The sequence below is a fragment of the Chiloscyllium plagiosum genome, chromosome 30 (assembly GCF_004010195.1).
Source record: "Chiloscyllium plagiosum isolate BGI_BamShark_2017 chromosome 30, ASM401019v2, whole genome shotgun sequence".
Lineage (NCBI taxonomy): Eukaryota > Metazoa > Chordata > Chondrichthyes > Orectolobiformes > Hemiscylliidae > Chiloscyllium > Chiloscyllium plagiosum.
The window spans coordinates 34,831,122-34,852,271 of NC_057739.1; the positions used below are offsets into that span (position 1 = coordinate 34,831,122).

At 38.4% G+C, this 21,150-nt stretch overlaps 1 protein-coding gene across 4 annotated transcripts in view; it reads left to right on the forward strand.

Moving 5' to 3' along the window:
• LOC122564900 (transcription termination factor 1-like) overlaps positions 1-20,443 on the forward strand; it is a 37,563-nt gene extending 17,120 nt beyond the window's left edge. For 3 of the 4 annotated variants that reach the window (XM_043720334.1, XM_043720333.1, XM_043720335.1), the window contains exons 3-10: positions 835-1,020; positions 1,508-1,586; positions 3,115-3,245; positions 7,709-7,937; positions 10,036-10,122; positions 11,242-11,307; positions 11,992-12,077; positions 18,870-20,443. In XM_043720334.1, the coding sequence (XP_043576269.1) occupies positions 835-1,020; positions 1,508-1,586; positions 3,115-3,245; positions 7,709-7,937; positions 10,036-10,122; positions 11,242-11,307; positions 11,992-12,077; positions 18,870-19,138 (1,133 nt within the window). In that variant the 3' untranslated portion in view covers positions 19,139-20,443. Of the gene's footprint in view, positions 1-834; positions 1,021-1,507; positions 1,587-3,114; positions 3,246-7,708; positions 7,938-10,035; positions 10,732-11,241; positions 11,308-11,991; positions 12,078-18,869 lie in introns of those variants that run through there. The other variant, XR_006316038.1, reaches the window with a different exon arrangement.
• The last annotated feature ends 707 nt before the right edge of the window (positions 20,444-21,150 follow it).

A 21,150-nucleotide genomic window follows, 5' to 3' on the forward strand; every position in this document is an offset into this window, starting at 1 on the left:
GAACCTTCTCCCATTTATACTATTATGACACGGCGTAAACCCTCCTGCTTAATTTAAACCAGCAACACAGAAGAGACTTATCCCATGCAGTAATCTGTGAAAATTCAAGAGGCCAAGAACAATTTAAAGTAAACATTAACAACTTTATTTCTCGAAGTATAACAGAGAATAATTAACTGACAACTATTTACAATTCCTTCCTCTAACCTATCTTTTAATTTCCCTTCTGTAATACTAGTCCAATAAAACCCCCAATTAAGATTTACTGAAAAATTCAAATTTGAAAACCAGCCAATGGTAGAATATTCTCGTTATGTCTTCCTCTGTTGATTTGCTCTCCAGGTCAGTGTTGATGTTTTTTCTCTGTGCAAACTCCTTCCCTAGACAGGTACCTCTTCGAGAGTTCTGACTAGCAGCCTACATCTGTTGGTCTTTTGGTAGTTCTCTCCCAACTGTTCATTTTTTTTTCATGGTCTTATACACCCAAAGCATTGGATTGTGTCATTGGCTTTTAATATTGTCAATATACTAAATTCAAAATTGATTGGAATTTGGTTTTTGTTTGGGTATAATTTAAACTGATTGGCTTAATTCAAACTTGTTTTTGCCTCCAGGAAACCAGCTACACTGAATATGTTATATTGTTCCTTATTCAGAACACTTGGTGCGATCAGGTAGTGCTGCAAGCTTTTGACTCTCTTAAAGATACAGTACACTCACATCTTCATAACAGTACAAAGCTAAGAAGTGAATTTAGTGCTAAATATAACTTGTACTTGTTTTTAAAAGACTTTTCTTAAACTGGAATTATTGTATAATTTGTCCTCTGTGTAGGAATTTCCATCCGCCAAGGCAAGTTTACTGAGCAAGAGAATCAACAATTGCAGAAAAACCTGAAGGAATTAATGGAGCTAACTGGAATTCGAAATGAATGGGACCTGTTACATGTTCCTGAATCCGTTGAGGAGATGTTAAGAATTAGACGGCTGAAACAGAATAATTTATTCTGTTGCAAACTAGGTATTTCTATAGGTCTAATTTCATTTTTATGCCTATATTATTGTATATATTAGCAGTGGATATGTCTCATTTTTGAGGTTTGCAGCATCTGACAACCATCTCGTCCAGGTACTTATACTGATTGCACTCCTTTTATACCTGTTGAGCAATAGTTATTTACAAATCTTCTTGTTGCTGCCAGTAATATCTTAGCTGAAAATGTGTTGCTGGAAAAGCGCAGCAGGTCAGGCAGCATCCAAGGAACAGGAGAATCGACGTTTCGGGCATAAGCCCTTCTTCAGGAATGAAGGGCTTATGCCCGAAACATTGATTCTCCTGTTCCTTGGATGCTGCCTGACATGCTGCGCTTTTCCAGCAACACATTTTCAGCTCTGACCTCCTGCATCTGCAGCCCTCACTTTCTCTGCCAGTAATATCTTACTCAATTTCACTTCCCTTACTTGCATTCAAAATTAATTTTATATATTTGAAAATTTCCTTTTTATAGCTGAAAATATTCCAAGACCATGGAAGTGTGTTTATCAGCGAGCTAAGAGAATGTATCACCCTCATCGATGTAAAGGCAGGTGGGCTAACCTGGAATAACTCACATCAGTTATTTACTTTGTGTAGCAATTTAATTATTTGCATGTTAGGTTTTCTTTGCCAATGTTCAGCTTCTGTAATAATAAATTAAATAAATCAAAATTATAAAATTCAACTCTGGCCCAGTTGTATTTGAAATTATTTTGTTGGGGTGGCAGTAACTTTTTAGCATTTGGTGCTTTGCTTTTTGTGTGGCTGGTCATTGATGCGAATGTAATGCCCTCTTAATTAAGTGTCACATTACTGGTGTGTTTCCATTCAATTAAGTTCTGCTCTCTGAGAGATTGTTGATGCTTCCTCTGAAATTTAAAAATCTGAGGTTTTTTTTGGTCAGTTTTCTCCCTTTCTCTTCCCTTACTTTTAGTTATCATTCTTGTTGTGTGAGCTTATAGGTTGAGTGTTTTCTTGTTGAGAAGTGTCATGCTTTCTTCACTTTGCACCAGAAGTAACCAAGTATTATCGAATAGGAGAAAATGCAGGAAAATTGGAAGGATATGCTGACACAGTTAGATGATATAGTGAGAGAAGGGGCTCACATAGAGTTTAAAAAGGCATGAACTGGTTGAACCTAATAACCCATTTCAATGTTGAAAATTCTGTACCATTCCATCAGCTTCACCCTTTACCATCCTGTTTCCCACTAGCTCAGTGTGGTAATGCCACTGACGGTGCACCTAATGCCCTCCAAGTTCGAGACTAACAACGTGGCACAAACTGGAAATAAACCCTTGTTTGTTTAGCTCAATTATGTATTGCATTCATCAGCTGAGCCAATGCCGAACCTCAAATTGTGCTACAAAAAAGCAAGTTCCTTCTGGAAAATTTTGTGTCAAGATCAGATGCTTTTTCACAGGGAATATGAGTTGAAGGATGCTCCAGGTTATGCTTCTGCATTTTCTAGCAGATATAATGCATAATTAATGATACATTACCACTGACCAGCAATCTGCACTGAACTGCTCCACAACCTTCCTAGATCTCCACACTTCTCCAATTCTGGTCTTTTGAACATCCCTGCTTTCAATCCCTCCACCATAGGTGGCATTCTGCTGCCATGGCCCTAGATGCTGCAATTTATCCCTAAACCTCACCATTTCTCTACTTTTCTCTTTGATTTTTCTTTTGACTTATCTCTTTGACTCATGAGATCTTATTGCCCCTTCTGTTGGTAGATGTCAAAATTCAAGCCTTTCTTTTTAAACGTAGATGAAACTGATAAAATTGCGTTGGTTTATTAGTGCAGACTGTTCCTTGATCTGAGAGTATTTTTTGTTTTAAATCCTTCCCATAGGAAAAGCACTTTTTTGCAGCATTCCCTAAATATATGCTGGTTCCGGCCAGGATTTATACTTATGAATTTGTGTCCAGTCATTTAACATCAGATTACAATCTTGCTGGGTTATAGTTATAGTCATAGCTGACACTATAGTTCCTGGCACTACTTAATTTTATTTGTTCTTATTTTTGTACTTAGTGTTCTGAGATTAACTATAGATGTGTTGTTATTAGGTACTCCAAAGAAGAACTGAACAAATTGCAACGTTTGCAAATGCAGTATGGAAATCACTGGAAGAAAATTGCACAATTCATGGAACGTTCTGATGGATCTGTTATATGCCGAGCAAAAACAATGAAAAATTGTAAGTTGGATTAATAAAACATGCATTTTCTTCCTATTGTGAAGTTCTGTGGAAGTGTAGTCACTATCTCTGTTGGATATCTACAATAACCTAGTAATTAATAGGAATACAATATATGTAGAAATATTTTATTGTTCAGTGTAGTTGGGTAATTCTGGTTAATCTAAAAGATGACAAAAAATCCAGATGACTTAAACTGCCTCCTTGAAATAGCCTTGCTCAGAGATCTAACAAACCCTATGGCAGGAAACTCTTCCCCTGCATTAAACTGTAGTGAGGATTCAAAGGTGCTTCAGCGTGATTTGAAGAAGTTGAGTGGGCAAATGTATTGTAGATGAAGTATAATGTAGATTAGTATGAGATTATCCATTTTGGTATCAAAACAGGAAGGCATATTATTGTCTGATGCATTGGGAAAGGGGAAGGTGTAATGAGATCTGGCTGTCCTTGTACACCCATCAGTGAAAGTAAGTATGTATGTTCAGCAGGTACTGAAGAAGGCAAATGGCATGTTGGTCTTCATAACAAAAACGCTTGCATATTTGAGCAGGGATAGTTTGCTACAACTGTACAGGGCCTTGGTGAGACTGTATCTGGAGTTTCAATCTCCTTACCTGAGGAAGAATATTCTGGCTTTGGAGGGAGTACAACAATTTACCAGACTGATTCCTGGGATAACAGGACTGACATATGAAGGCAGACTGGATTGGTTAGGACTATATTCACTGGAGTTTGGAAGAATGAGAAGGGATCTCATAGAAAACTGTAAAATTCTACAGGGCTAGGCAGGGTAAATGGAGGTAATATGTTCCCAATGGTTGGGGAGTCCAGAACCAGGAGTCACAGTCTAAATAGGTGAGTAGACCATTTATGACTGAGATGAGAGGAAATTTCTTCACCCAGAAACTGGTGAGCCTGTGGACGTTTCTGTTACAGATATCAGTTGAGGGCAAATTGTTGAACATTTTCAAGGAGTTAGATATTGTTTTGAGGGCTAAAGGGATCAAACGGTCTGGAAAGAGAATAGGGTATTGAGTTGGATGATTAGCCTTAATCATATTGAATGGTGCAGCATGCTCAAAAGGCTGTGTGGCTTATTCCTGTTCCTATTTTCTGTATCTATGATTCCCAGCAAGAAGCTGCAGTGATGTTACCAAAGATTTTTAAGGCAGCCATTCACATTAAAGAATTCCCTCAAAAAGCCAACGGGGAAATGATGAACACTAAAGTGAAACCACTTTATTGAAAAAAATAGCAAAATAAGTATTGGTAATTACACCTGGAGTGAAGATGGAAGCTGAAATATTGTGAAACTATGTAATAATTGTTTTTAAATTATTATTTTATATTGTAGAGTCTGTTATATATCACTATTAAGGTTAATTACATTTATTAAAAATATTTCACAGTCAACTCCATGGTTCAGCAGTCATTATTGCTGAGGTCACCGTTAAAATCTCTTCTTCACTAAAAAATTAAAAAGTTAAAAGATAAAATGAAACCTTGTCACCGCATCAGCAGAGTGTTGCAGTGACAACACTCGGGTGCAACAGAGTGTTACAAGGGGACATAAATTTAAGGTGAAGGGTGGAAGGTAGAGGGGAGATGTCAGGAGTGGGTTCTTTACCCAGAGAGTGGTGGGGGCATGGAATGCGCTGCCTGTGGGAGTGGTAGAGTCAGAATCTTTGGTGACCTTTAAGCGGCAATTGGATAGGTACATGGATGGGTACTTAAGCTAGGACAAATGTTTGGCACAACATCGTGGGCCGAAGGGCCTGTTCTGTGCTAAAGTATTCTATCAACTAATTTCAGTGACACTGGCTCTTAATGTGGTGAGGTACCAACAACACAGACTGTGATGGAGTCATGAACAACTAATAACAATTTCAGGATTTCTCCGTTAATCTGTGCTTGCACTAAATCCTGAAGTTCCAATTAGATTTGGAGGGGAATTGACAGTGAACAACTTACTAACAGTTTGTATTCAAAATCTTCAGCAAATTCTAGGCCATCATGTTTTCCAAATGTAAGTGTTTCAAAGACTAGTAGGTTGAAATAATTAAATGCATATTAATCTTTTCTCATGGTACCACTCTGATCTATGAATCAAAAGGTCATGGATATAGACAAATAATCTCAGTTGACATTTCACTGTATGTCTGTCATAATGTTTTATTGTCTGGTTCTTTTTAAACATAAAGCATTAAACTAAGCACAGGGGGACACAAAAGAACCCACGGCATTATTCATAGAAGGGCAAGAATTCACTGTCAATTCTCCTGCAAATCTAATTGGAACTTTAGCGCAAACACAGATTAATGGAGAAATCCTGAAGTTGCTGTCTGCCATTCATAACTCCACCACAGTCTGCATTGTTGATACCTCACCACAAGAGTGGTTTCATGTAGTGTCCTGACCAATATTTATCCCTCAACCAGACCGTCAAAGCCCTTTGTGCTTCTGATTTCCAAAGCCTTTCCCCAGTTAGTAAACAGACTATGCTTTAACTAATCTGGGCATAACCTCACACTTTCCCAGATTGTATTTCATCTGCTTCTTCGCCCATGTCCTAATCTGTCCATGTTCTTATGCAGCCTCTCTGCTTCCTCAATGCTACCTGCCTGTCCACCTATCTTTGTGTCATTTGCAAATTTAGCAACAATGCGCTTAGTCCCTTCTTCCAGATCATTAATGTATAACATGCATAGTTGTGGAACCCAGCACTGACCCCTGCGGAACTCCACTAGTCACCGGCTGCCATCCTGAAAAGATCTCTCTGTCCCCAGTTTCTGCCAAACTACATTGTGTTGACCTTAAAGCATCACCTCAAATTTTTAAAATTTTCATCCTGGTGTAAAAGTCATTCAAATGTCTCCCCTCGCCTGTCTGTATAATCTGTTCCAGCCCTACAATCCACTTGAGATATCTGTGCTGCCTCTTAAGCATCTGAATTTTAATCCCATTCACGTCTACAGCTGCAAAGGCCTGAGACTCTCGAATTTCCACCCGAAACTGATTTGTCTGTGTACCTCTTTATAAAATACTACTTAAAAACTCATTGATCCAAGATTTTGATTTACCTAATAGGTCCTAATGTGGCTCAATATGAACTTTTGTTTTAATTTTTCTTCCTTTTTGTGATGTTAAACATTCCTGGTTGGACCAGCATTTATTTTCTGTTGCTAATAGCCCTTGAGAAGGTGGTTGTGAACTGACCTGTACAACTGATACAGTCCTTGAGGTATAGGAACATCCATGTTTAGGAAGGCAGAATTTTAACCAGTTGTTGGAAAGGAATTGATAGAGTTCCAAGTCAGGATGATATTCAGCATGGCAAGGAACTTGTAGCTGGTGGTGTTCCCATGCATATGTGACCCTTCTAGATGGCAGAGATTGCATAATTGAAGGTACTATCAAAGAAGTCTTGGTGAGTGACTGTATTGCTGCCGCTCTGCATTAAGTGTGAAGGGAATTAATGTTCATAGAAGGTGGGGTGCCAATCAAGCAGTGTGCTATGTTCTGCATTGTGTCAAGTTTCTTCACTGTTGTTGGAGTTTATATCCATCCAGACAATTGGAGACTATTCCATTATACTCCAGATTTGCATCTGGAGGTGAATTGCTTGCCAAAGAATAATTTAGTTGCTGACCTGATCTTGTAGCCATGGTATGTATATGGCTGGTTCATTTAAATTTCTAGTTAATGGTAGCACCCAAGATTGTGATAGCGGGAAATTCAGTGATGGTATTGCCATTGAATGCTCATAGCGATGGTTAGATTCACTCTTGTTGGAGATGGTCATTGCCTGGTATTTGTGTGGGACAAGTATTATTTGCCAATTAACGGTCTAAGCATTGATGCTGTGCAGGTCTTGCTTTATGCAGATGTAAATTGCTTCAGTATCTGAAGAGTCGCAAATGGTGCTAAACATTGTGCAATCATTAGTGAGCATCCCCACTTCTGACTTTACGATGGAGGATTTAATGAAATTGATGAAAAAGAGGAACTTCGGCAGAGATGTCCTGGGGCTGAGATGATTGACCTCCAACAACCACAACTATCAACTTTTGTGCTAGGCATGACCCCAACCAGTGGAGAAATTTGCTCCAATTCTCATTGAATCCAGTTCCAATAGGGCTCCTTGATATCACAGTTGGTCAAATGCTGCCTTGCTGTAAAGGGCACTTATTCTCACCTCACCTTTAAAGTGCCTTACAAAGTCTTACTGTGTTAAAGGTACTACATAAATACAAGATTTCTTTGTTTAAAAATATTTTTTAAAAACCAAATTGCTTATTTAACTTTTATGTAAATGTATTAGTTATATCAACAAATTCAGCAAAGTAACTACTGAGCAACATTGTATTTTATAAATTGAAACTCTAATCATTTAGTTTCTTATTGGATCAACCTGTTTTGGTCAAAAATGTAAATTTCTTAAATAGGTTTTCTTTTTTAAACAGCTTTGAAAATTGGACCTTGGAGCAAGGAGGAGGAGAGGGCGTTAATGAACATAATGGAGCAGCTAATGAGAAAAAAGATACAAGAGGCACCCTATAGTCCAATGAGTACAGTTCCAAATTCCAATGCATTTATTTCAATTCTGCGTGAAAAGCTATACAGGGAAATTCCTTGGTTTGCAGTTGCAGACAAAATGGAGCACAGAAACTGGACGCAGTGTAGGCAGAAATGGTGAGCTAATATTTCTGATTGTTAGTGAAGGTTTGAAGTTACAAGAAGTTTCTTTCCAATTAAGCAATGAGCATAAAATACGAGGTGAATTTGAAAATTGTCTGTATTTCTGTAGATTTTGGTCTATGGCCATAATTGTTATCAGGTTTGCCTTAATTTGCTGTTTTAGTTAATTATATTGTGTTTTGGTCACAACAGAGTTGACATACTTAAAACTTGTTTCATTACCATATTTTCACATAATCGCACATGGTTAGCTACGCTGACCAATTTTTACTGGTTGAACTTTGGTAATTTTGAAACATATTAAAGAGCAGGAGTAGGCCATTCAGACCTTTGAGTTCGTTTTGCCATTCAGTATGACCAAGGCTGATCAACCAACTCAATATCCTGTTGCCTCTTTCTCCCTTTTGGCTCTAAAATCTGTATCTAACTCATTCTTCAAAACATGCGATAACTTGGCCTCAACTGCTTTTTGTGACAGTCAATTGAACAAGCTCACCACTCTTGATGATGAAATTTCTTCTCATCTAAATCCTAAGTGGCCTACCCTGTATATTTAGACTAACTGCTGGTTCTGGTCTCCTGGGTCATCAGTGTGATACTTCTGGCGTTTACTCTGTCTTGTCCTGTTAAAATTTTATTGGTTTTATGACAGTTTCCCCCGTTCTTCTAAACTCCTAGTAAATATAGTCCAAAATAATCTAGTCTCTCTCCATACGTCAGTTCTACCATTCCAGAAATCTGTCTGGTAAAACTTTGTTACTGTCCTTCTGTAGGTAAAATATCCTTCCTCAAATAAGGAATCCAAAACTGCACGTGATACTCTAGGTTGGCCTCCTCAAGGCCCTGTACAATTGCTGCAAGACATCCCTGCTCCTGTGCTCGAATCCTCTCCCTATGAAGGCCAACGTACCATTTGCCCCCTTTGCTGCCTGCTGCACTTGCATGCTTACTCTCAGTGATTGGCAGGACCGACCAGACCTCCCAGTCACCGTTCATTTCAATTCCCCCAACCACTCCCTTTCTGACATGACCATCCTTGGCCTTCTCCATTGCCAAAACAGACCACAGCGCCTTTTGGAGGAACAGCAGAGGGTGCCTTATCTTTTGACTGGGCACCCTTCAGCCTGGAGGACTCCACATTGTGTTCTCCAATTTCAAATAACCTCCTTCCCCACCTTCCGACTCTCTTCATTCTTTCCTCCTCCCTTCCACCAACCGGATTCATTTCTCCCATTGACTAACCAGATTGCATCTTCTGCCTAACTTCACCTATCCCCACTTCACCACCCTGCCCCGCCTCCCCCTTTATCTGCAGCTCTCCCCACTCCCACTCCCAGTCTTGGAGAAGGGTTACACCCAAAACGTTGACTTCTGCACCTCCTGATAGTGTCTGGCTTGCTGTGTTCTTCCAGACTTCTGCCTGTCTCCTTTGGATTCCAGCATCTGCAGTTGTTTTCTCTACTCTGTGATTGACATTGAACAGTAACAAGATGATTTACTGTTCAGAATAATTACCAATGTTAAACAATTTCAATGCAATCCTGCATTGTGTAGACCTTAAAACTGTCAAATACCTGAAATCTTTGGGTCACTGTTATAGAAATTACTGAACAAGATTTTTTCTCACCTCTATTCCAAATGTTTTGGAAATCATTTCTAAACTGTTTAAAGACTGAACCACTAAACAAATATGTGGAGTTAAGACTAGTACAGATACGGTAATCCAACACTCATAATGAAGTACTGAGATTGAAAGAAAGGAAGAAAGCTATGTCAGCATTTCAGAGAGAATCTAGAATATGAGAGGGTGCCTAGATTCTGCACACAATTCTGTAACAGATTGGTGCATTTTAATTTGATACGCTGGTTCACCAAGGTACGCAACTAAAAACAGCTATTTATAGCTGGAATTAAATTCCTTGATGCAATATGGTTACATTGCAGAAACTCATGCAGACACGTGGAGAACACACTAACTCCACACTCACCCACAGATGGAATCGAACCCGGTCCCTGGCACTGCTGACCACTGTGCCTTTTAAAATATCAACATGAATGCAAAATTTTTAATTTTATTTTTATTCTCTGAAAGGATGAACATTCTGACTACAAAAATGTCTGGAGGAGTGAGACCTATTCGATTTCACCATCACCAGTCAAGAATTAATCTCATCAAAAGGTAAAATGTATGCAGGGACTAATATGAGGCAACAAAATAATATAAAGTAACTGTTGACTTAGAAGCGTCTGATGAAAGCAGCCATATGATAAGATGGGACATTTAATTGCTGAGTTAAACAGCTGGTTAAAAATAAATTGCAGGGTAATTAATAAAAACTCTTTACTAAAAGCTCTTTACTAAAAACAGCAGCATGGGGCTGGTTGTATACAGTGCAGGCCATCTAGTAGTATAAATTAAGGTGTTCTCATATTATAATTTTGCAGCATTAATGTTGTCTAAACTCTGTTTTTTTTGCTCTTGTTACTCCTCTGAAATTGTCAGCAGTTGCTGGACTTAAAACTAAAGTTACTTCGCAGGTCACACAGGATCTGTGATGAGAGATGTAGAGTTAACATGCCCCCAGTGTACCCAAGTAAGAGGATATATTTTGGTTTAATACTTCACCTAGCTGCATTTCCTCAGTACTGACTGAAGTGTTTACCTTGATTATTTTGCTGAAGTCTTGGCATGGGACTTGAACATGTGACTGTCTGACTCAGGCTTTGAGCGAAACCATGGCTGAGAACTTGCGGAACTCTTTTATGGTTCTTAGAGATATGGAAGGAGGTGAGAGCGGAAGTTTGATAAATGAAAATGTATTTAAAACCTGTTACGTTTCAACATTTTCCAATTCTGATTAGACTTGAAAATTGAAATCAGTTTTGTTTTCTTGTCACAGATGCTGCCATACCTGCTAAGTGTTCATTGGGTTTATATCTTAATTTTGAATTCTAGCGATTTTGTTTAGTAATTTTTAAAGTGTACATATTCCCAGTTAAATGTGGAAATTGCAAAGTTGGTGTCGATGTACAGGTGTATTGTTGAATTCACCATACGGATAGCAAAAAAGAAAAATGACTAAACTGGCAAGAGCTTCCTCTTTACGTTATTAGCCAAACAATAAAAACCTTAGAAAAGTTTTTCACCTGTTGAATGAGGTGTAATTGGGTTTTTAACAATGTAAATTCATAATCATTGATGAAATTGGATCCAGTCCAACTTTCCTTTAGAGATTTGTCAAAAGGTTTGTTAATGGAAACTGTAGCAAGAACCTTACCTGCTTTATTTTCATAACAGGTTGTACCTGTTGAACATTGATGATGTTGGTGATGTCGACTGGGAGGATCTTTGTAGTGCTGTTGGGTAAATAACACTATAATTTTCATATTTATAGTGCAGTAACATAAAGACAATAGGTCTAGTGGACACAATTGGCTTTGCAGCCTACAAGCTAACGGCAATAATTGCAGAGTGTATGTGGGATGATATTTGGTCTGGTGATGCCATTCGAAAATAATCTTTGGCCGGGAGATTGGGGGATAGGTGTATGCGTTTCATTTTAATCTACAGTTTATGATATTAGTTTTATATCATCTCACTTGAGACTCTTGTTGATACCACTTTAAGATTTTGATGCTGGTATTGTTATTTGTAACGTTGGATTACTCTGTTATTATTTCTGGATGCCTATTTACGTGGTGGAATGCAACTGTTGTAGCCCTCAGTGATGAGCTAATTATTGTAATGCTTAATTCTCATTCAATTGTCATCCTATTGTTTGATTGATACCGGTAAACTTAATCTATGGGTCAGATATGTAATACAGCATTTCATTACTGACTGAAGAATTTTGTGTAGCATTGAAAGTATGAATTTACTGTCTGTTGCAGTTATTTCTATTCTCAATTTTCTAGCTTGAATTTCACAATGGAATTTGAAATAAAATACAATTTTTCAACAAGGTTAATGTGATTTTATTTGCTTTTTACAGGATGATTACCATAATTAAGATTTAATTGTACAATTATGTTGCTTATTTTTTTCTAGAGACGTTCCTCCTTTATTCGTTCAAAAGATGTTTTATAAATTGAAAGTTCGTTATGTACCTGATTGGCCCAAAAAATCCTTTGGAGGTTAGTATCTAAATTCAGTGACTGAATAGTTTACTGATGATTGTTTTATATTGATGACAACAGAAAATGTTCACCTTGTTAATGAAAAGAGCAGTTGAAAGCATCAACTTTATTTTCCAGTCATTCTTGTTATTTGCTCTCTGAAATAAGGCAGCCAGGTGGATGGCACAATTGACCTTGGCATAATTGCTTCTAGAATTGGAAATGGCTGTTGCTGTATTTCTATTATTGCTGGTGTTGATTCACTTATTAGATCACATATTGTATCTCCAATGCACTGAAAGCATAACCTTTTGACTTTAAGAATTTGCTTTACGGTTTAAGATACAAATTTACTTTTGATCCATTGGCTTTAATTTATCAGAAAAATGTCTCCATAATTTCATAATGTGGAATTGGAGATCCTGTTGGAAAACAGAATTTTCAATCTTAATTTTTTTTTCCAGTTGGTTCTGAAACTTTACCAAGAGTTATACTGACTAGTTCATTTAAGTCTGTAATTAAAATGATCATGTATCATTATGAAGTGGGTACCATAGACATAGTATCCTCAGGAACTTCATTACATTTGAGCAGGAGAAAAACTGTAACAGCTATTACCTGTGTGGCTTTTCATGCTGAACGTTTGTGAACAATATCCTGTAGTAGTCTCTAATATTCTGTAATCCTATTTTTACACTGGTATTTGTTTTTAAGTTGTAGTGCTTCCTTGTAGCCTTTACATTTTTGTATCTGGTGTGATATTTTAATCAAGATAACTAAAAAGTTTAATTAAGCCTCTAAATTCATAGTGCAAGATAATGTGCCATTTTGGTATTTATTTGCTCTGTATAAAGTACTGTATACAAGAATAATGTACCATGAAATAAACTCACTCAAATTGCAGCATTTGAGATGGCAATTCTAATACCATCAGAAGGCAAAACAGTACTTTAGTCTTTGACTCCATAGTTGTTGACACCATTTGACTTTCAGACAAAGCTATTGTGCCACTATCTCAATGCATGACCTGACATTTGTGATGTTGACACTCATCCTAGAAAGCCAACTGGCATAAGCTCTGTAATTAGTTTTTATATTAAATACTAATGGATCTTTATTGACAGTCAACCAAACCTTGTTCTGAGTTAGAATCCAAGCAGATGCCTTTTAGGAAAATTAACATAAACTTGCAGTGGCTTTTACAGTATTAATGGTAGGTGAAGCTGCCTCTGCTTATCGTGTTAATAAGTAAATGAAACAGCAAATTCCACTAACAGTACTTAATAAATCAGGAAATTGTTAGCCAGGTTTTACTACTTTGCCGAAAACTTCACTATGCTAGTGTTTCACTCTTATTAAATTAGATTCCCTACGGTGTGGAAACAGGCCCTTCAGCACAACAAGTCCACATTGACCCTCCAAAGAGTAACCTACCCAGACTCATTTCGCTACATTTACCCCTGACTAATGCACCAAAACATGAGACGTTTTGGTACTTAACCGCTTGGTAGCCACTAAACAGCAGGAGAACTTGGGCTTTGTTCATTCAATTCATTGACAATATGATAAGACTTAATTGCGACCAAACAATGTTGCCGTACAATGTACAATGCCGTACAAGACTTAATTGCCGACCAAACTGGAGAATTACTTGTACAAAATGTCTCATTCCTTTAGATTTTAATTATTGGGACATGTTAAAAAAAACACCATCTTTCTTTCATTCTTCTTTCTAAATTGATTTTCTATTAAATTAAGTATCCCAATTTGAACTTCTTGGTTTAGATTTTGAATGTCTCAATAAAATTTTACAATCTGAAGAGATACTATTGCTTTCCCGATCTCTCAGTTACAAGGTTCTTGTGAATCTCTGCACAAAAATGCTGTAATTACTGCAAGTTGCCTATAAATAAGAACGGATCACAAATTTAAGTGTGAACAGCAAGCGTCATCAAATTGCCATTGATGACAAAATTTTGATCATAGTATATGTATGTGTACTGGGGAGGAAAACTGACTCCTTTAGCAAAGGCTTCAATGCTTAGAATCTTTGTGCACTAAGATGCATGATTGTACAGCAAATCAACAGAAGCAACCCCGGAAAGTTTTATGTTAGTTTCTGAATTTTGGAACCCTGCATTTTATTCTGTTCAGTAAATAAAACACGTCTGGCTTCTCTGAAACTACACTGAAATCTAAGACTTATAGTTTGAAACTGCTCTTTATATTGTTGGATTCAAAATTTTTAATATATATAACTGGTAAACGTGGGAGTCATTATCCTTACTCTTATTGCTCTCCTGTAAGCTTTGGCTTTTTTTTAATTCTCCTGGAACATGGATGTTGTTGGCTGTGCCAGCAGTTATTAAATAAAACACGTCTGGCTTCTCTGAAACTACACTGAAATCTAAGACTTATAGTTTGAAACTGCTCTTTATATTGTTGGATTCAAAATTTTTAATATATATAACTGGTAAATGTGGGAGTCATTATCCTTACTCTTATTGCTCTCCTGTAAGCTTTGGCTTTTTTTTAATTCTCATGGAACATGGATGTTGCTGGCTGTGCCAGCAGTTATTGCACAACTCTAGTCGCCCTTGAGAAGATGGTGATGAGCCACATTTTTGAACCATTGCATATAGACCTATAATGCCATTAGGGAGGGCATTCTAGAATTTTGACCCAGTGATAATGAAGGGGCAGCAATACTTTTCCAAGTCAGGATAATGAGTGGAAGGGTTTGGAGGTGGTAAAGATGGTGATGTTCCCATGTATCTACCAACCCGTCCTTCCAGATAGAAGTGGTTGTGGCCTTGGTAGGTGCTGCCGAAAGAACTTTGGCAAATCTTTGTAGTGCATCCTGTAGATAGTATATACTGCTGATACTGAGCATCAGTCATAAAGGGAATGGGTGCACTGCTAATCAAATGGGCTGCTTTATCCTGAATCAGTGTTGTTGGAGCTGCACCCATCCAGTCAAGTGGAGAGTATTCCATCACACACCTGACTTGTGCCTTGTAGATGATGAACAGGTGTTGGGGAGGCAAAAGGGGCTAGATTAGAATAGTGCTTTAAAAGCACAGCAGGTGAGGCAGCATCCGAGGAACATGAAAATCGACGTTTCGGGCAAAAGCCCGTTCAACAGGAATGAAGGCAGGTATCCTCCGGGGTGGAGAGATAAATGGAAGAGGGGTGGGGGTGGGGAGAAGGTAACCGAGAGTACAATGTGGGGATGAAGGTGATAGGTCAGAGAGGAGGGTGGAGCGGTGTTAGGGAGTCAGGAGTAAATTACTTTCTGCAGTATTCCTAACTCTGACCTGCTGTTGCGGCCATAGTATTGATATGGTGTGTCCGGTTTAGTTTCTGTTCAAAAATAACTCCCAGAATATTATGATGTGGGGCTGGCAGTGTTAGAATGGGGTGAACAAAGTTAAAAATCACACGACACTAGGTTATAGTCCAACAGGTTTGTTTGGAAGTACAAGCTTTTGGAGCGCTGCTCCTTCATCACGTAGCTAGTGGAGCACGATCATAGGAAGCAGAATTTATAGTAAAAGATCAAAGTGTCATACAACTGATGCTATGTTTTGAACAAACCAAGATTGCTGTTAAGTCTTTAATCACTTCGAATGGGTTGCAGGTTTTGATTTATGAATATGTAAATCCCAGAACTTCTTTCAACTCGCGTTCCTGATATAACTTAAGGTTTTATGTTTTAAAAAAGTGACATCTCAGCTCAGGCAACACATTAAAGGTGTACGGTTAGTCTGTCTGCATCCCAACCTTGAGTTAGACCAGTTCTGTTTCCAAAGTAGGAAATTATAAAATATCACATGGACTGACTGCCTACAGATTGTGTGCCCAAATATGCCAAATTTTTCATGCACAAGTCCAAACAAGAATACTTAGCTGCACAGGACCTCCAGCCAACACTATACACCAGATATATTTACGACATTTTCTTCCTCTGGATCCATGGCGAGGAGTCACTGAAACAAGTACACAATGATATCAACAAGTTTCATCCCACTATCAGACTTACCATGCACTGCTCTTCAGAATCAGTTTCATTCTTAGATACATACATCTCCATGAAGGATAGGTACCTAAGTACCTCACTGTATTGCAAGCCCAAGGATAACCTCAGAATGCTGCACTTCACAAGGTTATACTCTAAACATATTAAAACAGACATCCCCTACGGACAAGCCCTGTGCATACACAGGATCTGTTCAGATAAGGAAGAATGCAAAGGGCGCCTGAAGGTGCTGAAGGATGCCCTCGGAAGAACAGAATACGATGGTCAACTCATTAATCGAGAAACCACAATGAACTCCTCAGGAAACAGACATGGGATATGACTGATAGGGTACCTTTGTTGTCCAATGCTTCCTGAGAACAGAGAAACTACCTCTTTGCAGCCTGAAACACATGATTGATGAGGATGAGCACCTCGTCAAGATCTCCCCTACGCCTCCACTTCTTGCATTTAAACCAACGCCAAACCTTGAACAGACCATTGTTTGCAGCAAACTGCCCAGCCTTCAGGACAACATCAACCATAATACCATACCATCCTGTCATGCCAACCACTGCATTTCGTCAGAATGTCGAAATTAAAACTACCATGATACGTGGGGACACCACCCACCATGTGCGTGGCAGGTACCCATGTGACTCTGCCAATGTTGTCTACCTCATACGCTGCAGGCAAGGATGCCCCAAGGCATGGTACGTTGGCAAGACCAAGCAGACACTATGACAGTGGATGAATAGACCCCGCACAAAAAAAAGTATTCCCTCCCAGTTGGGGAACACTTCAGCAGTCAAAGACATTTGGCATCTGATCTTCAGGTGACCATCCTCCAAGATGAACTTTGGGATATGCAACAACAGAGTCGCTGAGTAAAGACACCCATGAGGATGGCCTCAATTAGGACCCACTACACTGCACACGCTTTTACACACGATCACACTCACACAGATCCTCTCTCTTAAACACACAGACACACACACACACGCTCTCACTGACGCACACCCCCTCTCAGGCATATACTCTGTCACACTCGCGCGCTCACACAGATGCACACGACTGCTCCCTCTGTCCACCGTACACACACACACACGCGCGCGCGCTCTCACTCCCTCACACGCATGAACATACACACAAGACTATGGGGTGACTTTACATTTGCAAATTTGTATTTATAAATTCCTACTTTGGAAATAGAACCGGTCTGACTCAAGGTTGGAATACAGACAGAGTCTAACCTCACACCTTTAATGCATTGTATGAGCTGAGATGTCATCTTTCTTGTATAAAACCTTAAGTTATCGCGGGAATGTGACTTGAAAGAAGTTCTAGGGTTTACATATTGATGAACCGAAGCCTGTAATCCATTAAAGACTTAATGGATTACAGGCTTGTGGGCGGCACGGTGGCACAGTGGTTAGCACTGCTGCCTCGCAGCGCCAGAGACCCGGGTTCAATTCCCGACTCAGGCGACTGACTGTGTGGAGTTTGCACGTTCTCCCCGTGTCTGCGTGGGTTTCCTCCGGGTGCTCCGGTTTCCTCCCACAGTCCAAAGATGTGCAGGTTAGGTGAATTGGCCATACTAAATTGCCCGTAGTGTTAGGTAAGGGGTAAATGTAGGGGTATGGGTGGGTTTCGCTTCGGCGGGTCGGTGTGGACTTGTTGGGCCGAAGGGCCTGTTTCCACACTGTAATCTAATCTAATCTAATCTAATCTAATCTAATCTAATCTTAACAGCAATCTAGGTTTGTTCAATACATTGCATTAGTTGTATGATGTTTTGATCTTTTACTATAAACTCTGTGTCCTATGATCCTGCCCTACTAGCTACCTGACAAAGGAGCAGCGCTCTGAAAGCTTGTACTTCCAAATAAACCTGAACGGACTGTAACCTGGTGTCATGTAATTTTTAACTTTGTCCAGAATGTTGATCGTGGGGGCTTCAGTGATGGTAATGCCATTGAATGCCAAGGGGCAGTGGTTAGATTGTCTGTTTATTGGAAATGGTTATTGCCTGGCATTTATGTGGTGCAGGTGTTATTGCCACTTGTCAGCCGAAGTCTGGATATTGTTCAGGTCTTGTTGCATTTCAACATGATTCCTCAGATACTGAAGCAGTCTGTGAATGGTGCTGAACATTGTGCAATCTTTGGCGAACATTTCCACTTTTTGTTGAAGGGAAGCTTAAGCAGCTGAAGACGGTTGGGCCATGGACATTACTCCAATGATTCCCTGCAGATAAACCCTGGAACTGAGGTGATTGACCTCCAGTCCCACAACCACCATCTTTCTTTGTGCCAGATATCGCTGTAACCAGCGGAGTTTGTCCTAATTCCCTTGATTTTAGTTTTTATAGGTGTCATTGATGCTGCAATCAGTCAAACATTACCTTGATATCAACGGCTGTCACTTTCACTTCACCTTTTATTCATGGACATGTTCACTGATACTGTATCAACAAATAAATTATGCGTGGAAATGCAAAGTAGTTAGAAACTTACTCGACCATATGGTCTCAAGCAGAATCCGCATCCAGGTTCTAATGTGCCTTTAAATGTCTCGATATTTCGAATCATTATGTTCATTTAGTGTACAAAATAGATCATTGATTTGCCATGAATTTGAATCCTTAATATTGTTAATCCAATATTTATTTCGTGAAAGATTACAACTGAGATTTTGTTCATGAATATTAAATTGAGGCTTATTTATAATTTTAGAAAGCTATAGTAATGCCAAGTAGTAAAAGTTGATTTTAACTTTTTGAAATTTTATAGGAATTGTGGACTTTTTGCATGATCAAATAGTTCCAAAATTGGAAGAAATAATAAAGAAAAAGGAAGACCAATGCAATTTTAATGTTTCTAGTGATTCTTATCAGTCACTACAGCATGAGTTCAAATTAAGTGATATTTTTGATGATGATGATGACGACGATGATGAGAAAGATGAAATTGAGAAAATAGATGAATTGGAAGAAATGATTGGAACCTCATTTCAGAGTCAGTCAGAGAAACCAGTTGAAAATCGACCCCACATAACATGATTGTCTTGGATGCTGAAGCGACTGCTTTGAATGACACACTGACAATGCAAAAATGTTGACACTCACATTAGTTGTGTCTTGAGACTTTAATGTTTTTATTATTCAACCATCTATGACCGGTAGATTTTTAAAATTTCGATTGTTGGCATTTCTGGTATGGGCAGCATTTGTAGCCTATCCCTAATTTGTATCAAATGCTCATTGTTGAGAAGGTTAAACTTCAGAACATTTGCAGAAATTGTATGAAAATAAAAATCATCAATCTCTGTTCATGAACAACGTAAATGATACTGAGAAATGTGATACAAACACACTTTGTCTCTATTACCTATAATGTTAATGTTTGGTTTATGTAAATACTTTTAAAATTTAATTTAACTTAGCTCAAGTCTTTTATAATAGAAAAGCAAAATATAAATAAAAACAAAAGCTGGAGATACTTGGTTGGTCAGACAGCATCTGTGGAGAGAGAATACGTTAATGTTTAGATCTGACAAAAGATCTTTCATGTTATCTTTGTTTCCTGGTACAGATGCTGCCAGACCTGTTGAGTGTTTACAATATATTTTATAATAGTGTTCAGGTTGTTCACCCTGATTCCTTTTAAAGCTATGTGGGAAGAAAGAAGATTTGCTTGGAATGTTAAGATAAAACTTGTATGTTTCTATTCAACTACTTAGCTTAATTTCTGTATAATTATGATAATAATTATACAATTAAGGTCTACTGTGTCCTGGTTCTTATTTCACTTGGGAAATCTCAAGGATTTGTATAAATCTGAAAACAAAAAAATTAGCAATCATTACAAATGTATAAAAGAGCTTTGTAAAATGAATGACACTGGAATGTAGTGACTAAATAGAGCAGTTGTCTTACATATACAGTCCTCAGTCCCACGTATAATAGCTTTGATGAATGACCAGTTAACCTGTTCGTGTTTGAGCGCTAGGATGGAATTTCCTACATTTTCACGTATTAAAAGCCACCAGCACATTAGTTCAGCACAGTTGAGACGCAACACCCAGAGTGTTGTACAGCTTTGCTACTCTTTCATTATATATTATGCATTCAAAGAGTGGGATATGAACCTACAACCTATTTATACAGACAAAGATGCTGACATGAGAGAGCTAATGCATTTACCTGGGCAATATAGGAACAGAAAAGCTATTGTGCTCTTTCAGCCTGTTCTGCAGCTATTTAATGAGATTGTTGAAATTTATACACACGTATAAATTGGTTTTTATTTATACACCTGTTGTTGTCCATGTTCCTAATACTTTGTGAATAAACTTATGTCTATCAATTTTAAAATTAACAGTTGATCTAGCATCACTTGTCATTTGCAAAAGAGAGTTCCAATCTTATTTCACCTTTTGCATGAAGTTCTGGAAGTTCTTCCTATGGATTAAACATGATACCACTCCATTATTTAGAAGGAACTGAAGTCGGTGGGGTGGAGAGAAGAGGTCAAATGACATACACCTGTCAGTTTAACAACAGTTGTGGGGAACCTACTTGAATCGAGTGACTTAACAAGTACCAATCAAAAAGAGCAAATATTGAGAGTTTGAGATCGGAAGTAGTGAAGGGCATTAATACAAATCATTAAAACCTAGTGTTTCTAGTGATTTGTGTTCATGGACAATCAAAACATCTAGTGGAATACTGATCTCTCCAAAAGGGGAGTTGGAATACAAAAACGGAAAAGCTGTACTTCCCTGTCACTGTCCATCATGACAACTGTATTTAGTTTGTTTGGGTTGTAAGTTTGCTCGCTCAGCTGGCGGGTTTGTTTTCAGACGTTTCATCACCATGTTAGGTAACATCAGCAATGAGCCTCTGGTGAAGCACTGGTATTTTGCCCCGCTTTCTGTTTCTGTGTCTTGGTCTCCAAATAAAGTGGGTTATATCATTTTCGGTTCTTTTTCTCAGAAGTTGGTAAATGGGGTCAAATCGATGTGCTTATTGATGGAGTTCCAGTTTGAATGCCAGGCCTCTAGGATTTCCCA